Source organism: Chanodichthys erythropterus, chromosome 3 (genome assembly GCF_024489055.1).
Source record: "Chanodichthys erythropterus isolate Z2021 chromosome 3, ASM2448905v1, whole genome shotgun sequence".
Lineage (NCBI taxonomy): Eukaryota > Metazoa > Chordata > Actinopteri > Cypriniformes > Xenocyprididae > Chanodichthys > Chanodichthys erythropterus.
In genome coordinates, this window is record NC_090223.1 from 69911357 (window position 1) to 69930533 (window position 19177).

At 37.9% G+C, this 19177-nt stretch overlaps 2 protein-coding genes across 2 annotated transcripts in view; one reads left to right on the forward strand and one right to left on the reverse strand.

The window, feature by feature from the left end:
• Nucleotides 1-19177, forward strand: part of LOC137005681 (uncharacterized) — a 1355627-nt gene that overhangs the window by 258733 nt on the left and 1077717 nt on the right. The gene's annotated exons all lie outside the window — the stretch shown is intronic.
• On the reverse strand, nucleotides 13169-14065 carry LOC137014447 (putative nuclease HARBI1). The gene has a single exon (XM_067378759.1). It carries the CDS (start codon nucleotides 14063-14065, stop codon nucleotides 13169-13171), a length of 897 nt encoding a protein of 298 aa, XP_067234860.1.

Consider the following 19177-nt stretch of genomic DNA (forward strand, 5'->3'; position numbering starts at 1 on the left):
CCTGGATCACATCCAAATGTTTCAAATGGAATCGTCAACAATCACAGAAGTGCATAGACTGTTTTACCAGATAATATTTGTATTAAAATTAAAACAGTGAGAAATATGATACAAACAAACACGTTGTATGAGTTTATTCATGTGTCCGAATTGAAACACATTAAAGGTCAAAGTATATATATATATATATATATATATATAAATATATTATATGAACGTTAATTAGTTAATTTTAGTCTAAAAATGGGTATAAAATGTGTAAAAAGTTATCTTTCAAGTCTTTAAAGGGGCTGATTATGCAAAATTCAAAACTATACCTGTTCTGTCTCCATGCAGTATATATTCTCAGTTTCTGACATTACAGAGAATACGAATTGGACGTCATTTATTCGAAACGCCCACAGCGGTTAAATAATACTTATGGGTTGCGCGGGTTTGTTTTCACAGATAAATATTTATAATCTGTAAAAATGATGGAAATCAAATAGTATCACTTTATGCTGAAGTTCATGAACATTTTATTATGGAACATACAATACATAATGCACATATATATATATATATATATATATATATATATATATATATATATATATATATATATATATATCACTACAGTTATGTGTAACCCGTCCGTTATTGCTGTGGAGGAATCACGCTTTTTCATGACCTGTTGAAAGTACCTTCTTGATGCTTTTACACTCTTAAAGCTGCAGTAGGGAGTTTTTAGAAAACGATGACTTAGCCTGAAAATAAAAAAAATGGAATAAAAAAAAAAGCATTGGGAAAAGAAAATAATTTTCATTAAAGACAACTTTTATTTAGGAACTTACCGAACACATAAAGGTGGGATGTAATCCTCATCATCACCGTCATCATAGTCACTGGCCTCCTCTATGGGTTCCTCTTCCTCTGATGTTGAAACATCTCTTGTGTCCTCATGTGGAGCCCATGTCCTGTCCTCAGCCCAGTCAATACTATGTAGAGTGCTTAAAATATTAATCAATGACACTCAACACGTCAAATCTCAGATCAAATATGTATAAAAACTACTACTTACACAGAGTTTTGAATGTGATTGAAGTCACTTTCATCGATGTCATCATTAATGTCCAGCGATGACATACTAACAATAAGAACATGTAGAAATAAAAATGTATAAGATAAAATTGTTGCAGAAACACATAACACAAAGTATTGTTATCCATCTGAATTTTCTCACTACCTTTAATCACTTTCAGAAGTTCAGTGTTTTTTCTTCCAACACTATATCCTTATATTTTGTCAAAAATATTTTTTATGCCTGACTACAGAGCCAATACTGAGGAAACGTCTACATTACATAAAGAAATCTCCCAAACTTTGCTTCATGTTTCTCTCTACTATAGTTTATGTCAGTTTTAAATCTGTTGCATTGAATAAATTTAATAAACAAACAACCTACCAACATCAATCCTTTTCTATTGACCTACAAAGAAGATTAACATCAGAGCTACAAAAGTTCTATATTTTAAGCCAGAATTCATCCTGACATAAGTAAAGAATCTTGCATGACTTACCTTGTTTCTAAAACCTGAATAGGAGTCTCCCCAACTTCACTGCAGCCCAGACCCTCCCCAAAATCATCATCACTGTAGAAAAGCAAATAATGGAGGTCAAACCATAATCAGATTTTTCAAACATTTATCACACATTGAAATTTACTTTATATGCTGCGTCTCTACCAACTTGCCTCTAATTTTCAATTGTCTTTATGTTTGTACAATGAATCATACATCATAATCCTTCAGACCAAACATCTAATAACACACCATGAATACTGCTGAGGCTGAACCAACATAGTGAACTTAGTAATATAGGCTTTCACAATAATTTTCGTACCGATCTGAGGATGAGTCGCCAACAATACTGGAAAGGGCAGGGATAGGATGCGTGGTCATCTGATGTTTGGATGGTGTTGATGTTATATGCAAAGGACCACTCTGAAATCTACAAGAAACCATGCCATACATAATTTGACAGGCCTGTTTTGAAAATATTTTAGTTGTGTAGTTCGTAAAAAATGAAACAAATCAAGCAGGGATACTTACTTGTCAAGCAGAAATGTGGCTAACTCTGCATCTGTCTTTATTCCTTTCAGGACACGTAGCTCCCTCCACCTCTGAAAAGCCGCTCCGATATTCACCCTCGTTTTATTTCGGGCTCTGTCTAATTCTTTCTTTTTCTCTTTTTTAACATCTTCATCTATCTTTTTCCGTTTACCCGTCTTTATTTTATGAGCAGGTGCCACTCGAGGAATTGGCAGTTTAGACTGTTTTTCCGCCATAAGCAAAGCTGCACACCAGTAATGGTGAATTCGAACTTCTGTACGCGCTGGCGCTGTGCATGACAGAAGTGTGATCAGCGCGCACACAAGATTGATTGACACTGCTAAGACACTCCTCCTGGCTCTGATTGGTTGTTTCTTACCGGGAGCGGTGTATTTCTGCAAATGGCCATAGGACCAATGGGAGGAGCCAGAGGAGCTTGATTTTTTCACAGATTATCTGTCTCATATTCTACTGTCAGTACATAATGACAGGTTTAACAAATATGTAAAAAAATACATTTTTACAAAAGTTACCTACTGCAGCTTTAAAGATAAACAATCCGATCTACCCACAATCGATACCCATAATTAAAGAACTTGTTGACAAAGTCTTGCAAAAAGGTTATATAAACAAAAAACAAGCCACATATTTGATAGGAGAAGGAACCCCTAGGCCGAGACGCTTTTATATTCTACCAAAGATACACAAAAACAAATCCACATGGCATTTTCTAGACATTCCTCCAGGTAGACCAATTGTATCAGACTGCAACAGCGAAAGCTACAGAATAGCAGAGTACATTGACTACCACCTTAATCCTCTCTCTATTAAACACGACAGCTATCTCAAAGATACCTATGACTTTATAGAAAAAAATCAAAAACATTAAAATTCGATCCACTTCTAAACTCTTCTCCATAGATATTAACAACCTATATACCAACATAGAAACAGAAATGGGTTTAAAGGCGATCCAAAAGTATTTTACAAAATACCCAGATAAAACAAGACCAGATAAAATCGTACTAAAATTGCTAGAAATAGAATTCAACAATGAATGGTACCTACAAATAAAAGGAACAGCGATGGGAAAGAAATTCGCCCCAGCCTACGCCAACATATAAATGGCAGATTGGGAAACCACAGGTCTCAAAAAATGTTCCAAAAAACCAACCCAATATCTTAGATTCTTGGATGACATCTGGGGAATTTGGGACCACTCAGATGATGACTTCAAAGAATTCATTGAGATTTTAAACAACCATCACAGTATCAAATTAAAATATGAACTACATGATCAATCCATTGACTTCCCAGACACCACAACTTACAAAAGGCCCAAATCTCCAAGAAAGAGGAACACTGAACGTTAAAGTATTTTTCAAACCAACGGATACCCATGCACTCCTACATACAAGAAGCCATCACCCCAAACATACCTTCAGAGGAATTATTAAGTCACAACTACTCAGATTTCTAAGGATCTGTACACAACAAACAGAAGTAAAGAAGGCAACACAAACATTATTTAAATCCTTAAAGGGGTTCAATGCGATTACATCCACTATCAGTCGCCACTTAAGCTAGATTAATCATTCTCGCGTTTTGGCTGTTATTGACATTTTAATCAAGCTACTTATCTGGTCAGGGAAGTAAAATTCTCTTTCACTTCAAAAAATCCACTTGTCCCGCAGTCAACGTCAAGTGTATGTCGAGCCCTCGTAAAGCCTATGTGCCGGGGCTCAGCCCCGGACGGCCCCGACCCAATTTAACCCCTGATTATAGGGCCCATTGTCTTTTAAAGTTATGGGAGTTTAATGCCTACAAAAATGCCCGGTTCGGACTACAACAAGCTTCTTCCCGGGTTGGTGACATCATAAACCCTTGCTATTAACATAAACACGCCCCCGGGAACACGCAACAAAGTGGGCGAGTCCATGTGGCGCAGCAAAATGAACGTGGAAGAGTTGTGTACACCGGACGCGAGTGGTGCGCCGCGTCAAAAGATAATATAACCCATTATAATCTGTGATATTTTCTACACTGGATGCGGTGCTGAAGAAGCTTCCAGAATCTACACGAGTTCAATGCTGGATTTACACAAAGGCTTTTACTGAAAGATGAAGCAGTTCCCACTTTAAAAGCAGAAGCTGCTGTTTATCGGCCCCAAACTGTAAGTGCGTTTTATTGTTTTTACATTACTTTTAAACGTAATGTTATAGTTCTGTTGTTTGTTTTAATGCATCTAGGACGTATACAAAGAGCAACTCCTTTCTGCTAGCCAGTTAGCTAAATTCTAGTGCAACAAACACCAACAAACTTCTATGTTCATAGACAAACAGTTGTTCATGCTATAAATTAAATGCTACCTTTACAAAAATGTGACTACTCAGTCATGTATTCGGCTACAGTAAAGCTTTAATCAGGATAAAACTGTATATTGAAAGCTCACAAACAGCAGTGACAGCATATCTAAACACTTTGACACAAATACTAAATGAAATACCATTCATAAAACTCCTTTAAAAGCTGTGATTGCAGCTTTACCCTCTTCATCTGGGTCTGATTTGGCTCAATTTGATACAGCAATATAGACAGCATTATTTACGTTTCCTCTCAAGCGCTAACTATGAATGATAAGGGGCGTGGCGTTTCCGGACGCTTTAGCGAATCACGATACACTGGGCCAGCTACTGATGGAGTATTTTATCCATCCTATAGAAAACAATTGTAGAATTAGTTTGCTTACTATAAAAGCTAGAAGTGTTGTGAGGCATCTTGGCCTTTGTAACTGTAAGGGTCAAGCAAGTTTACTTGGCCACTGAAAATATTTTGTTGTTCATTTCACAGCCACCTGTTGTCTGGTGGAAAATTACCAAGACCATTATTAAGGGTGTCACGTGAAGGCTTCTTGCCTCCGGGGAGGATTGACTGTTTTGATACAATGTTTCATTTGGCCAATGGGAAAAGAGTTGACCATCAATTGGCAGAAGGCCATGAGAGATTAAGGTAAAAGATGTACAGTAGTTGGCAGTCGGCCACCCTTACTAAGAAAATTGTCCCTTACATAAGCAACACCTGAAGTTTTAATTGGTGAAATGACTATGGCGGAAAGGTCAGGGAGTACATGGGAAGGAGGTGTGGGAGAAGAGCCCCCGTAGATGATATCATGGAAAATAACTGTTAGGGTGAATAATACCAGCCAATGATATTACTTTGGTGTATTTTAAGAGATAAGAAATAGCCAATGATATTAATTTGGTGTATTTCTTCAAGACCAGATCTGAAGGGACAAAAAGACATCGAATCTGCCACGACACTACCAACCTGCTAACCAATCTGAGCACACTGCGTATTTCGGAGGGAGTGGCTTCATAGAAGCAGGAAGTCAAATGAGCAGTTCATATGACAGTGGAAACAGAGGTGTAGAATAAAACTAAAATATATGAAAAATACAGCATTTTCAAAAAAACGAAGCATTAAGACATGCTAAACTGTGCCCCAAAACGCAATCAAGCCTAGAAAAAAAAACACTGAACCACCCCTTTAAGGACAAGGGGATACTCCAGATCCTTCCTCCGTTCCATCCAAAAGACCATGCTTAACACAAAAAATAGTGATGAAAATCCACAGGAAGAGAAGATTTTACCTTTAATTCTAAATTCTTCAAATAATACTAGATTTGCTAAAGCGATACAAAGGAACTTCCAATTGTATAAATCATCTACAATACAATGCAAAATGTTGTTAGCATACACCAGACACAAAAACTTGCAAGATTTATTGGTCCATAGTCAACTTAAGAAAACTCAGGCAAAACACAAGGAAAGACCACTGGGAAAACGTTTTGTCAAGAACACCAAAACAGACAAGGCCTTTCAGATTCCAGGAATATCCAGATCTACAAAAAACTGAAAAATGCTTTTCACAATCATGGTGACTAAAACTAAACTTTCATTAAAACATTAACATCTAAACATCTGTTAATTCTCAGTAAGAACTTTTGTTGATGTATGACAGAAATAAAATCAAAGTGGTTAATAATAAGTAATAATGTTTAATGGCTGGAAGTCAGTTGTAGATGTTGGCTGCGTCCGAAAACCTAGTGTCACAAACTCGGCCTCTGTGGCTCCCTCCGATCGCCACCTGAGGGCGCCCTCACCTGAGTATTAACTGCTCCTGTACTATATTTCCCATAACCCCGTACCTGGCCTGATTACACCCCACCTGATCCACATCTCCAGGACTATAAAAGACCTTCATACCCCACCATGCTTTGCGAAGTCTTGTTTGCCACGGCTACATTTCTGAGCGTTATTTCCTGTGTATTATCCCCTGTGTTTGACCTTGGACTGCCTATTACCCCTGTTGTCTGCCCGCCGCCTGCCTACTGATATCTCTGCCTGTTTTCTGGTTATCCTGCTTTGTCTGCCGCCTGTCTCGACTATCCGCCTGGTTTTTTTACCCTGATCTGCCCTGCCTCTGACACTGTCTTTGCTGGTATTTGACCCTCGCCTGTACGACTCTGATATTCTTAATAAAGCTGCAAAATGGATCTCCCCGAGTCTGCCCCGTTACACCTAGGTAGCTGTCTTGCTGCCTCACTGTCTTATAAGAGAATGACTTGTACGGCAGCATTTGTGCATGAAGGTACCTCACGAAATTGATTTCGGACAGACTTCTGAGGCAGCGTAACAGTTTAATGATCTACAGCAATATAGCGCGAGCTTTGGTGAGAACTAAACAAATATTTAATTATTACAGTAGTAATTTCTCGATAGAAATGATATCAAAATTGAAATATGTTGATCAAAATCGTACATTTATAAACAAACTGAGCAGCAAACGCAACTTTCGGACGCCATCTTTATTTTTCTAGCTCAACTGTCACAGAATGGGAAGCAGAGGATTGTGAGATATCAAAGGCAGCTAAGGATACATCTATGCTTCCTTCAAAAATCGATCAGATGAAGGTATCTCAGCAAACAGGATTTGGATTCGGACGTGCCTTGATGCCTTACTACCTTGAAATGTGTCCTCAGAAGGCAGCATTTTCCAGTTTTCGGACGCAGCCGTTGTGTCTCTCTCTTTTTCTCTTGTTGTTTCTTCAGTGATTCTGCTTATTAACATCAGGTGTCTCCACTAATTGTCAATCATCACTTAATCATCAATCAATTATGTCATTAACTTTAACACTGCTTCAGTGTTCATTTTTAACACCCGGCAAGATGGACTCATATGGAATGTTTAAAAATGTGTTTAAAATGAAATGTTGTAAAATGTGAAAATGAAAAGGATTTAATAAATTCTGATTTTAATTCAGTGTGTGTGTGTTTGTGTGTAAAAAATATATATCTCATTATAGTCAACGATTGTACGCTGTCAAAGCCAATTTTTTACCCTTTTTGAAGGGTCAATTTTTGTACTGTTAAATAAAGGTACAAAACTGGTCTCTTAAGGTACAAATCACAAGGGTACAAATTTGTACCTTTGTACCATTGTACCCCTAAAGGTACAATTAGGTGTGTTCGACATCAGTTGCGGCCGGATACAATCCGGAGCTGAAAACGGAGACATGAAGTCGGACACTTTCTGCTTCCCGTAGTGACGCTTGCGCTGCGCTTGCATACTTTATCACAGCTGAAGTGAAATAAATACAATATTTGACTAATACACTGATTCAGAGACATTTTCATTCAATACTTTATGTACTGCTTACAGCGTCTGTTTTTACAAGAATAAAGTTCAGCATAAGCATATATTATTTAAATACCAATGAAACTGCACTGGCTGCCTCAGGCGGCTGATCTCGAATCGCTCGTGGTACTCTGAAGCCATACGTCACAGTCACATGGTGTTGGCGCGGTCTCAAGTCGGACAAAATTTCTTACCGGCATGCACTGCTTCAAGTCAGCTGCCGATCGGTCTGTGCGGCGCTGCATAAGCTCGAGCACACCTAATGTGTACTTTTTTTTCTGAGAGTGTGAAAAAAAACCTTCAGCTGCCTATGGCCTTAGTAATCCTCAAGAGCTTGATTAGCTTGTTCAGGTGTGTTTAATTAAGGTTAGAGCTAAACTCAGCAGGACAGCAGCTCTTTAGGACAGAACTTGCCTATCCCTGTTTTAGGCAGTGCCCAGAGTATCATAAACTACAACAGAGAGGGATTAGAGGTTATTGAAAGGATCAAAATAAGTCTTTTTTTTTTTTAAAATCTTTTCTGTCATTTGAATATTGCCAGGGATGCTGCATTCCGGATGAAGGCAGGAAGATCATTTTGTGCCTCTCTGTGATGGTACCACAAGCCTTCGCTCCTTTAATGAGTGTAGGCTTCTGGTAGGAGTGTAGACTCGTACGAGTGAGTGGAAGTAGGAGGATGCTGAGCCTGTGGTAGATCTGTAAGCATGTCAACGCCTTGAATTTGATGCGAGCAGCAAGTGGTAGCCAGTGTAGAGAGATGAAGAGAGGCGTGACGTGGGCTCTTTTGGGCTCGTTAAAGATGAGACGTGCTGCATAAGTAGTATCTAAATACATTATTTAAATACAGAGATAGTATATTAAAAGCACATTTTAGTTCATATTTAATGCTGTCTCAAAATAGAACAGTACACTTAGGTGTTCTTAAGAAGTACTAAATATGAATTTTTAGTATATTAAGTACAAAATGAGTGCACAAAAATACTAATACTAATGTACTTTAAGTACATTATAGAAATGTCCTTTATTCACCTGGGATCTGGGACTGCTGCTATCATGGTAATGCTACGATCTGAACAATAACTTTATAATTTTCACCACAGACATGTTTATGTCCCTGGCTGGCCTCAGTGCACTGTTGAGTGGGTTCTTCATCCCTACTTCACTCCTCTGCTTGGCTCCTGTTGAGGAGGATGGTAATCAACATCCTCTACAGAGTCATCAATATCAGACCTCTGAGTCGTCCCCACAAATTGACTCAAGTAGTAATTCAAGTGGAGGAAGATGAAATTCAGAGGAAGATGTTCTGGAAATAATATCATGAGAAAAATAAAAATCAATGTAAAGTTATTTATCACACATGCAATGTTCACTTATACTGTTGTAAGCTATTGTTAACTGATGTTTTCTAACAAATTGTTCCAAAACTACTTTTCACAGTTACATTTTTGGCTCATATTTTTACATTTTCAACTAGTCCCATTGTCCACATATGTGGCCCCTAAGTGTAGCGGCATAGTAAATCTTTACTGTTATGAAAATTTGTCAAATTTGCATACCATATTATTCATACAACACGATTATGCATAACTTAACAAGAATCAACAATTAAATTTAATTGGATTTTTTTACCTTGAGGACGTTTTGGTCTAGTGACGCTTCCTGACTTTTCAGATGTTGTCTCTGCCATCTTGAAATATGTATGTAAAGTGTTTTTCTCTTCTGGCACCGCTAGACAGCAGCCCAAGTGTCCAAGTTTGTGTACAAACAGGTTCCAGTTAACTTAAACAGAATTAAGTATTATGGTGCACACAACCAAAAATGTGATGTCCACGTATGTGGACGCCAGGTCGTAGGAGGTTCAGAAGTGCATTGTCATTTTATATATTGTATTGCTATTTTGCCTGATAAATTTTAAAATGATTTTTGCTACCCATATGCTTCCATAACTTTTGGCCTAAACGAACGTCCCACGTGGCGGGAAGCATTTATCGTTAGCCTTAAGTCATTAACAACCCTGTTTCAATTACAATGATTAAACACACCTGGAAAATCCTCGAAATTTTCTCGGCCCACATGTCCTCGAGTCTCAAAGACACTCTTTTATTCCCTTTTATCAGCACATATGTCATATTTGCAAGTTAATGTTAATGTAAAGATGCAATCAGATAAAGAAGATCGACAGCTATGACGAAGATGGCGATGGCGCGGTAGGGGTGGGCGGATGGATCTTAAAGAAGTAATTCATAGAGGAGTAGTGATTAACTTCTAGCCATTTTTGTGGGAAGTAGGGATGCTGAGGCTGCGGCGTTAAGTAAATTTAAATATTGCACCAAATAAAATTAATTTTGTTAATTAGTATGTTCATAAATGTTCATTGAAAATGTTGCCTAACTATGAATCTATGAATAAAACGTTCTAAATTGGAAAAAGAAAAGAAAAAAACATTAACATCAAACAGAAGCGCATATCTGTAGTGGAGCATTATGCAATCGGTTTTATAAAATCTTTATCAATATACTGGTTTACATAGTCCAGTGTGGTCCAGCCTATTCTGTCCTGCTCAGTTTCCTCGTCTGTGGACCAGATGCATTTTGTTACTATAGCAACCCCTCTGTCACTTTAGCTTCTCAGGGAGGAGTGTGTAAAATTAATGACAAATGTAAGCTGCTGGTATAGGTTGTAAGCTTTAATTACAACTTTATTTCTTAATTAAAACCAGAAATCCGTTACATCAGTGAAATGATCATGCGCATTTAAACCATAGAGACATCATCGTGACGTCACCGCGCTACAGATTTGGCGGTAACTTTGTTTGTTTGGTTTTTTTTACTTTTCTGGTGTGCCATGGAGTCCATATTAGATCCATACGTAGGTATCATACGAAACATGATGCATAATGGATGCACGGACCAGCAAGTGTCAGAATTTCTGTAATTTAATTGTGGCATTTCAAAGGACGTGAGGAAAGGAAACGAGGATGCACAAATAAGAATTAAGAAGCACCCTCATCTCGTGGACTTAAATTGCGCGTACTCGCCGAGTCTACGAGTCCGTAGGCCGTCCCATTCAGCATTTTAACTCTCTGAAGTGTGCTCAGCAGCGCCCCCTTTGTACCCTTGAAGCGGTCTTCCGCGAAGCCCGCATAGATGCAGGCTCCGCACACTTTAACTACCCAGGAATCCTTGCGAAATGCCAATCAGACAACGGATGGGAGGAGATTTCGCTCAGGAGCAATTGATGACATGGCTGAGAAGAAAATATTTAAGTGTAGGTATCATTACGGTTTTTATGACCTAGGTGTACATTTTACCAGTTGTTACCTACAGTTTATACAAACATTATGGTCATCGACCAGTGGTTGATATCTCAAATATAATAATAGCGCGTTGAATAATACGATCGCATTATGATTCATTAAATAAATAGAACCGAATGTCAGGGCTTTACTGAGTCATATGTAAACCTAGTATATATATTTAAACCTGAACGCATCTGCTCAAGGGTTTGAGTAAGTATGAATTGTGTTCATCACTTTTGAAATTGTATGGTATTGAACACTGTTTACACAGATTTATTTTATATCTTTTAGGGAGATTATTAAGGATATGGGACTGCAAGGCCAACTCAATCCCCAGCAAGCCAAAAAAAAAAAAAAAAATTGGAAAACCTTAAAAGAAAATATAAGGTATTTTCAATACATCCCCTACAAACACAACTATGTAATTGTTACAGATTTGAGGCCAAAATATATGAGTTTAAGCTGTAAAATTTACAGAGAATTTTTTTCTATAAACATATTTGTTAATATTAATATTAATACTGCTGTAGGATTTGTGCCTGCCCAAGACGGGATCTGGAACAGATGAAGGGGAGGTGACAGCAGCATCACTGCCTGTGGCCACCTTTTCTTCTGGTCCCAGTGCACAAATTTCCCCATCAGATATGGCAGGTCCCTCAAGTGCTGTAGTTGCAGACTGCCTGCAGCCTCCCTCTACCCCTTCTTATTCAGAACCAGCAGTGCAGGATGCAGTAAAACCAGGATCATCAGGGGCTGAAGAAAGTGTAGGTCCAGTAGCAGAAGAGATTCCCGGACCATCTGGCCAGGCCAAGTGGAGGAAAGGGTAAAAGCCCCACAGAAAGAATGAGGTGGAGTGAGCTTACTTCACTTGAAGTTATAAAGGAAATCGCTGAGAAACAGGACCGCCATCAGATGGAGTCAGACGCAAGAGAGGAAGAGCGGTTTGCGAGGGCAGAAATCAGATGGACCAGATGCTGACCATCTAAACCCAATTAGTAGCTCATGTAGCAAAAAAGTAAATAGGTTTAGCAACATTTCTGTTGTCACTGTTCTTAAATTGTTTGGTTATAGTATCATTTGAGTCTTATATTGTTCATGCTTTAGAGTGTACTACAGTAAAAGATAAAGATAAAGTACAGATACTTGAACATTTTTTATTTAAGCACAGTAACAAAGAAAAAAATACTGTCTAAAAAAACTTCTAAGTTATTGTTCATGTTACTGTTGTACTGTTCTGTTTTATATTAAATAAACGTTCTTGAGAATTATAATTTGCTTTTATTGTGTCCACCTTACTTTTAAAAAAGCAGAACAATATTTATATATATCCTTGGTGAGGTTAGAAACTATTCTACATGTAATGGTACAGGCACATTTGTTAACAAAGTAAATGTCCTATTTTCACATTGCAAATGTACAAGAAAACTGCCTGTCTTTTAGCACATTTTGTGGTAAGTTTGGTTTAAAGGTTTGATAGTCCCCCGTTCTATAATCAGTTGTTTGGATGATGATAATTCACAAATAAGAACAGCTATATCTGCATTAGATGCGTAATAACACTGACCATGTCACTGAATTGTGTAATTTATTTAGGTAACTTAAAATCAAGGAGTAAAGGGAACTGTATAAAAATTTATTGAAAATTCTTTACAAATATAAGAAACTGTATAAACAACTGCCACCAAGTAAAGGAAAATAAAATTATACAATTTTATACAGTGCACAATATTAAATGTTCTTCAACATGTACAATACAAACTGAGGTAGATGTACACAAAATGTTTTCTTTTTCAACTATTCAAAGTCAATAATCAAAAGGCACTTCAAGATAACACAATAATTACAGTAATTGTAAAACAAAAAATTTTTTCTCAGTCACTCAGTGTCATCAGTTTAAATAAAGTTCTTCAGTTTTGTAAGTTCAATAAAAATAAAAAAATACTATAAAATGACTTACATGTATACAAAATATTTTCTTTCTCTACAGTACTATTCAAAGGATTTAACTCCATATAAAAATTACAACTAAAATTAAATAAACTCTCCAACAAGAACATCAAAGAATAGCATCTGTTCTGCTTAATCACAGAGTGTAATCATGCTCCATCAGTGGACGTTGGACACCAACAGGAGCAGAAACCCGTGCAGCCAGCCTGTCCCTGAACTGGACTCCAGACCTATCCACAAAAACTGCTGCATCAGGAGAAGGTGGGGATGTGGCGTCAGCATCCTCTGCATCCTCAGGCTCAAGCACATCACCATGCGTTAAACAGACATTATGTAGGAATGCGCATGCAATCACTACTTTAGTGCAGAAGCCCACTTTCACCTTCAAAGCTGAGAATAATGTTCTCCTCCATCTTGCTTTCATCATTCCGAAAGCTCGCTCAATAATTGTGTGGCCTCGTGAATGGCACCGGCTGAACCTCTCCTGCACTGGTCCTTGTAAGGGCATCTTAAATGGTGTGATGACGCAAATGGGCGTATCAATACATGGATACCCACCATCACCAAGAAGAAAATAACCAGGTGGAGGATACTCAGCATTGTAGTAAAGTGGACTGTTTTTAAAAATACGTGTATCATGAACAGATCCTGGGTAGCCAACAAAAATATTCAGAAAACGACCCGTTGAATCACAAACAGCCTGCATTTGTATGCTATAAAACTGTTTGTAATTAAAATAATCCTCTTTATTGCGTCCTGGTGGCTTGATCCTGATGTGGCAGCCATCAACTGCTCCAACAGCCTTTTGGAAAGCAGCATGCTGTGCCAGTTGTGCAAATCCATGGCCAACTCCATAAAGTTGGCCTGGGAGAGGATAGCAAATGACCCTGCCTGCTGCCACTACATTCTTTATTTGATGGCCAATTTTATGCACAATTCTGCACACAGTAGATTTTGGAAAAGAAAATGTCCGTGATGTAACTCTGTAGGACAATGCGTGTGCAAACCAGTACACAAAAACAAGCACTTCCATATTGTCCACAAGGTGGATAGTGAGAATGCAAATTAGATGATAAAAAATCAAATTGTGCATGATAGAAAACAGAAAGTCATGTGTTCATGCCCCTCTCATTGTATTGATGGCAATGAAAGTATGAAAGCTCAAAGAAAAAGAAAAGAGCCGGGACAGCCTTCAACCCACAGGAAATTTCCACAGGTCACACCAAAAAAGGACGACCGGCCAGATAAACAGATGAATTAATCCATGTTGTCACTAACAAAAATACTTAAGGTTTGCATTCAAAGGTGACAGCAACCAGGAAATGGTTCACTTCACCAATAAGGACCAGTGGGTGTGTGATCTCAGCGAAAATCTAGCAATGATCAGCGAAATGGTTGTAGAGTGTGACACCAGGGTCCAAGCACCAACCAGCCTCAACATTACACAGCATAAAGTGAGGGATCAAAGGTGCGTGCTGGTAACGCCCTCCCTCACCAACGAGGGAAAGCCCATTGCAACGGCTCGCAAAGAGTCACCCTGGTGAAGATGGGATGTCCATGGGGCGAACGAGATGACCCACACACCTGGAAGAAGATGTAGACCAACTAATAGTTTAGGTTTAACAGAAGAATCCATTTGTGTGATGATTTAATTTGATTCAATCAAACTAAAGGGCTGAGTATTGATATCAATCTCATGATTTGATCAGTTACTGATTCGGTTAAGATACGTGTAAATCGGAAAGTGGAAATTCTTTTAATTAATGCTGTACACTATAGGAAATATTACTGAAGAAATTTGAGAGTTTGAAAAAAATTCTAATGCAGACATTAGATCTAATGAACTATATTATTAGTTACTTGGCTAAATAGCATAACCACATTTCTGACATACTGATAAAGATTTCATTGTTTTAATAAATCTCAGAACATGAATTTAGCATAAAGCTAAAACCTAGACCAAGAAAAATGTGATCAAAACATGTTAAACCAGAAAAATTAATGTGAACAGTTTAAACATCAAAACCAGCAAAATAGAGCTATTCTTATGGCAAAATCTGGGTCATATACAGTAGAAGGTAATAAAAAATAAATAAAAACTACATTGTTTAACAATACATTAAAATAATAACATTTTATCTGGTTAGATCTTATTAAATAGGTTGTTAAATAAAGCTTACTAAGTAAAACCATTGCCTGCTTGTATTAAAAGCTAACAAAATATGATTAGGAAAATGGAGAAGATAAATGGAGCTGGGCATGGATTACTGGGTTAATAACAAAGGCTGAATATATATATATAGGTGTCATGATTGTATGTGTCATCCTGACAATACTGATATTGATGTGTTTGGCCTTTAGTATCTGGGTTATCAAATGATCAGACTGAACAACAATGATGAATGTTAGAGGAAATGTAAAAACTTTAAGGTGATTAAGAATAATCAAAAGGGAGGAGTATGTAGAGGGATTTTTATTGTTTGTCATTTATTTTCTTGATATATAAAATTATGCATTAATATTTGTTTTCTCTCTGTCTTCTATGACATTTAAAAACAGCTTTTTCAGTGGAAAATTACTGCTTATGCTGTTGTATTTTAAGAAGCACTTCTAAAACTAACAAAGGAAGTGAGGCGAAGGTGCAAATGTGTTTGTCTAGACCGTTTTAGACCCCTTTCCTTCTTTTTTTATTCTTCTGATCCGTATATGGTAACATGTGTTAAGATTGGTTTGGGGTAACGAGGAACAATAAGACAGCCACACTGGGTGAGGGTGTTCTTCTCTGTACAACTCTGTATCTGCACTGAACAACCTTCTTGCAAGAATAAAATCAAGTGTTTGTTTCATTACATTCTTACCACTAAAGGAATAAAGAATTTTCCGACCCGGATTTGAATCCATGGGTGTACATATATCTGTTCCCAATGTCTCTCTGGTCTACAGATAAGTGAGCTTTACTGGTATACTAGGGGGTGTGTGTAAAATACCAGTAAAAGGCAAATTCCTAAGCTGTGCCATTATTTTTAAAGATCACTTTATTGTATTAGAAGCACACAATAATGATGCCATTAGCACACTTCAAGTGTAGGAGTAGGTTGGTGGCACACAAACAGTTCACAAGTAGAGGACAGTTGCCATCAGTGTCATCATGCAGGGGTGGAAGGGGAACGTCCCGGGGTTAAAGCGTGAACCGTCCCCGGGGTCCCAGTCTGATGACCCATACAGCTGAACTATAGGCCCTGAGCTGCCAATGCAGGGGAACCTGCCAAATAATGAGAGCATGATATTAAGGTCAAGAGGTGGCAAGACAGCCTTAATCTATCAAAACAAACATCTATTTTCCATCTCTTTACACTCATCAAGGTTTGACACAAACAATTTTACTGTCACTCATGTCAGAGCTTTATATGTTTTTCAAGCAATGTCATTTCCATTTTGTACCTGTTGTTGGTCTCACCTTTGGACACACGTGGTCTTATCCACGCCCCAGGGTTAAAGCGTGAACCGTCCCCGGCTGATGACCCATACAGCTGAACTATAGGCCCTGAGCTGCCAATGCAGGGGAACCTGCCAAATAATGAGAGCATGATATTAATTATGGTCAAGAGGTGCCAAGACGGCCTTAATCTGTGAAAAAAAATAAAAAAAATCTCTTTTTCTTATGCTTACTTTTCTTATGCTTCAGTTTTTCTTTTAAACCAGTCATGCTTCAACATAGCCTGTAACGTCATCCGTGACTTTACATCATGAAGACGCTCAAGAAGATCCAGGCATTCTGTAAACGTTTTTAGAAGAGATCTGATTGGTCATGTTTGACTGAGACATGTAGTTCATGTAAGGTAATGTTACCATGAAATACACTGCATTTGTTACTATGACTTTCTCTGGATGCCCACTGATAATGTCACGGTCACTCATGTCAGGGCTTTATATGTTTTTCACACTAGTTATTGGTCTCACCTTTGGACACGCGTGGTCTTATCCAAAAGCAACGAGTTATTCTCGGGACCAGCAGATCCAGCAGTTTGCGTAAGTCCTCAGTTGTTGCCCATTCAGCGTATTTTCTGATTGCACTGATTAATATAGGTTCATCATCTCCTGTCAGAAACACATGCTCAGTGTTCAGTAAAACACCATCAGTGAACTGTAGTAAATAAGTCATCAGTGAACTGTGCTTAAAAAGCCGACTCACGTCTTTCTTCGACGAGCAGTGCGTCTCCAAAGTCCATCAGCTTTACATGCAGGGTATTTGTGTGGACAAGGATGTTTTTCATATGCGTGGGACGATAAACACCTCGACTCGTGCAGTGATGAAGAGCAACAATGAGCCTCCGAGTGATGAGTTTCACCTCGGTTTCTATCAGGCCACTTCTGTTTCGCTCGACATACTCAAACAGGCTGATGTAGGAACGTGGATACTCCATAATCAAGATGTCTTGATCTTCCATGACAAAGTGATCATATAATTGTACGAGATGCTTGCTAGTTGGAGGCTTTTGCACCATCAACATTGCAGCTGCCTCTTGACTTAAAGGGTAGGAATACCCAGGCTAAAGAAAAGAGATTGACAAAAGCTTAGTTAACTCCTTACTGATCTCAAATCTCCTAAATAAAGGCCCGGTACACTTCATTTTCCACTCTAGGGCTGCCGAAGATGAAAGCAATGTACTTTACAACTGATGTTTCAATGATATCTTATACTGTCTACATACAAACTTTAATCAATTACCAAATTAGAATTCAATAAAACATTTTATGAGGAATAAAGTCTTTTCAACTTACCAATTCCACTAGTTTCTCAGACCGGTTCTTCTTAATAAATTTGATGAACACCTGAAAAATGAAGAACATTTTTGTAAAGTGATTTATTCTTGTTTGTGTACATCTAATCTAATCAAAAATGTAAAAACTGATGTTTTCATCAGGACTGAAAGAGTAAAGACAGAAATATACAGAATATATGAATATATATGTGTATACAGAAAGGGAAACATACTAGTTTGTCATCGGAGTAGCGAAATCCTATATGATTACTGACACCACGTCTCGACTTCAGTTTCTTTCCCACATAATAAAGAGATTCAAAGGATCCTGAAAAATGCACATGTTAATATACAGCATGAGAATGAACTCCAGCAGCATCTGCTTGTGACGAAATACACCTGTGCAGATCAGCAGAAGACGAGGAAAAATGAAAACTAAACCCAGAAGCATCAGGCTGACATAGACATGAATCAGAGTGGTAATATCTGGAGACTCACGGTCTGTTGGCTCAGACGGATCTGTGCCTGTCGGATCCACTCTGGATGTGTGTGGAAGCTCCTGCGATGGATCCTCAGGCACAAAAGCACACACTTGGGTTTCTTCCTGGGTTTGGAGGGAATCTTTCTTAGACTTCCACGCTCTCCGGAGGCCAGCAAAGAGTTTCCTCCATCGTGTGCGCTTTTCTGCAAACAATCAGAGTGAGAAAGAGCGGTAACACTTTACTTGAAGGGGTGCATAAGACTGACATGACACGTGTCATGAATATGAAGGAGGGTTTATGAATGTTTATGACAACTGTCATTAAGTGTCATTCGCTTAATTATGTCATTTTTAATGCAAAGATGACATTGTTTGAGATGTCCGAGTTATGACAACTTGACATAAACCAATAGATCATAACCTGTCAGTGTCTTTGTCATGACAATTTGACATTATTTAGCTTTATGGGTTAACATTACATTAAACTGTCATGTGGTTGGTTTTGACATTGGCTGTCATGAGGCCATTATAATAGTGTCATGAATATGTATCTTGAGCTCAAGTACAGTGGTACAAATTGAACTTGTCATTAAAATGTCATTAAGTGACAATACTCTGACAAATAATTTTATAACAGCGTCATGAATATTTTTCATTTCATGTTTTTTTTCCTCCAAAAGAAGGTCAGATAATAGACAATTTCAAATTTCGTAAAAAAGATGACACTGTTACAAAATAATGGTAACACTTTATTTTAGGGTCTTTTAACTAGTTGCTTATTACTATTAGCATTCATATGGCTAAAATATTGGCTATTTATTAGTACTTATAAAGCACATATTAATGCCTTATTCTGCATGATCTTATTCTACATTCTTAATCCTACCCAATACCTAAACCT

Coding starts and splice junctions, on each gene's coding strand:
- LOC137014447 (XM_067378759.1), bottom strand. CDS start 14,065: ATGGAAGTGCTTGTTTTTGTGTACTGGTTTGCACACGCATTGTCCTAC.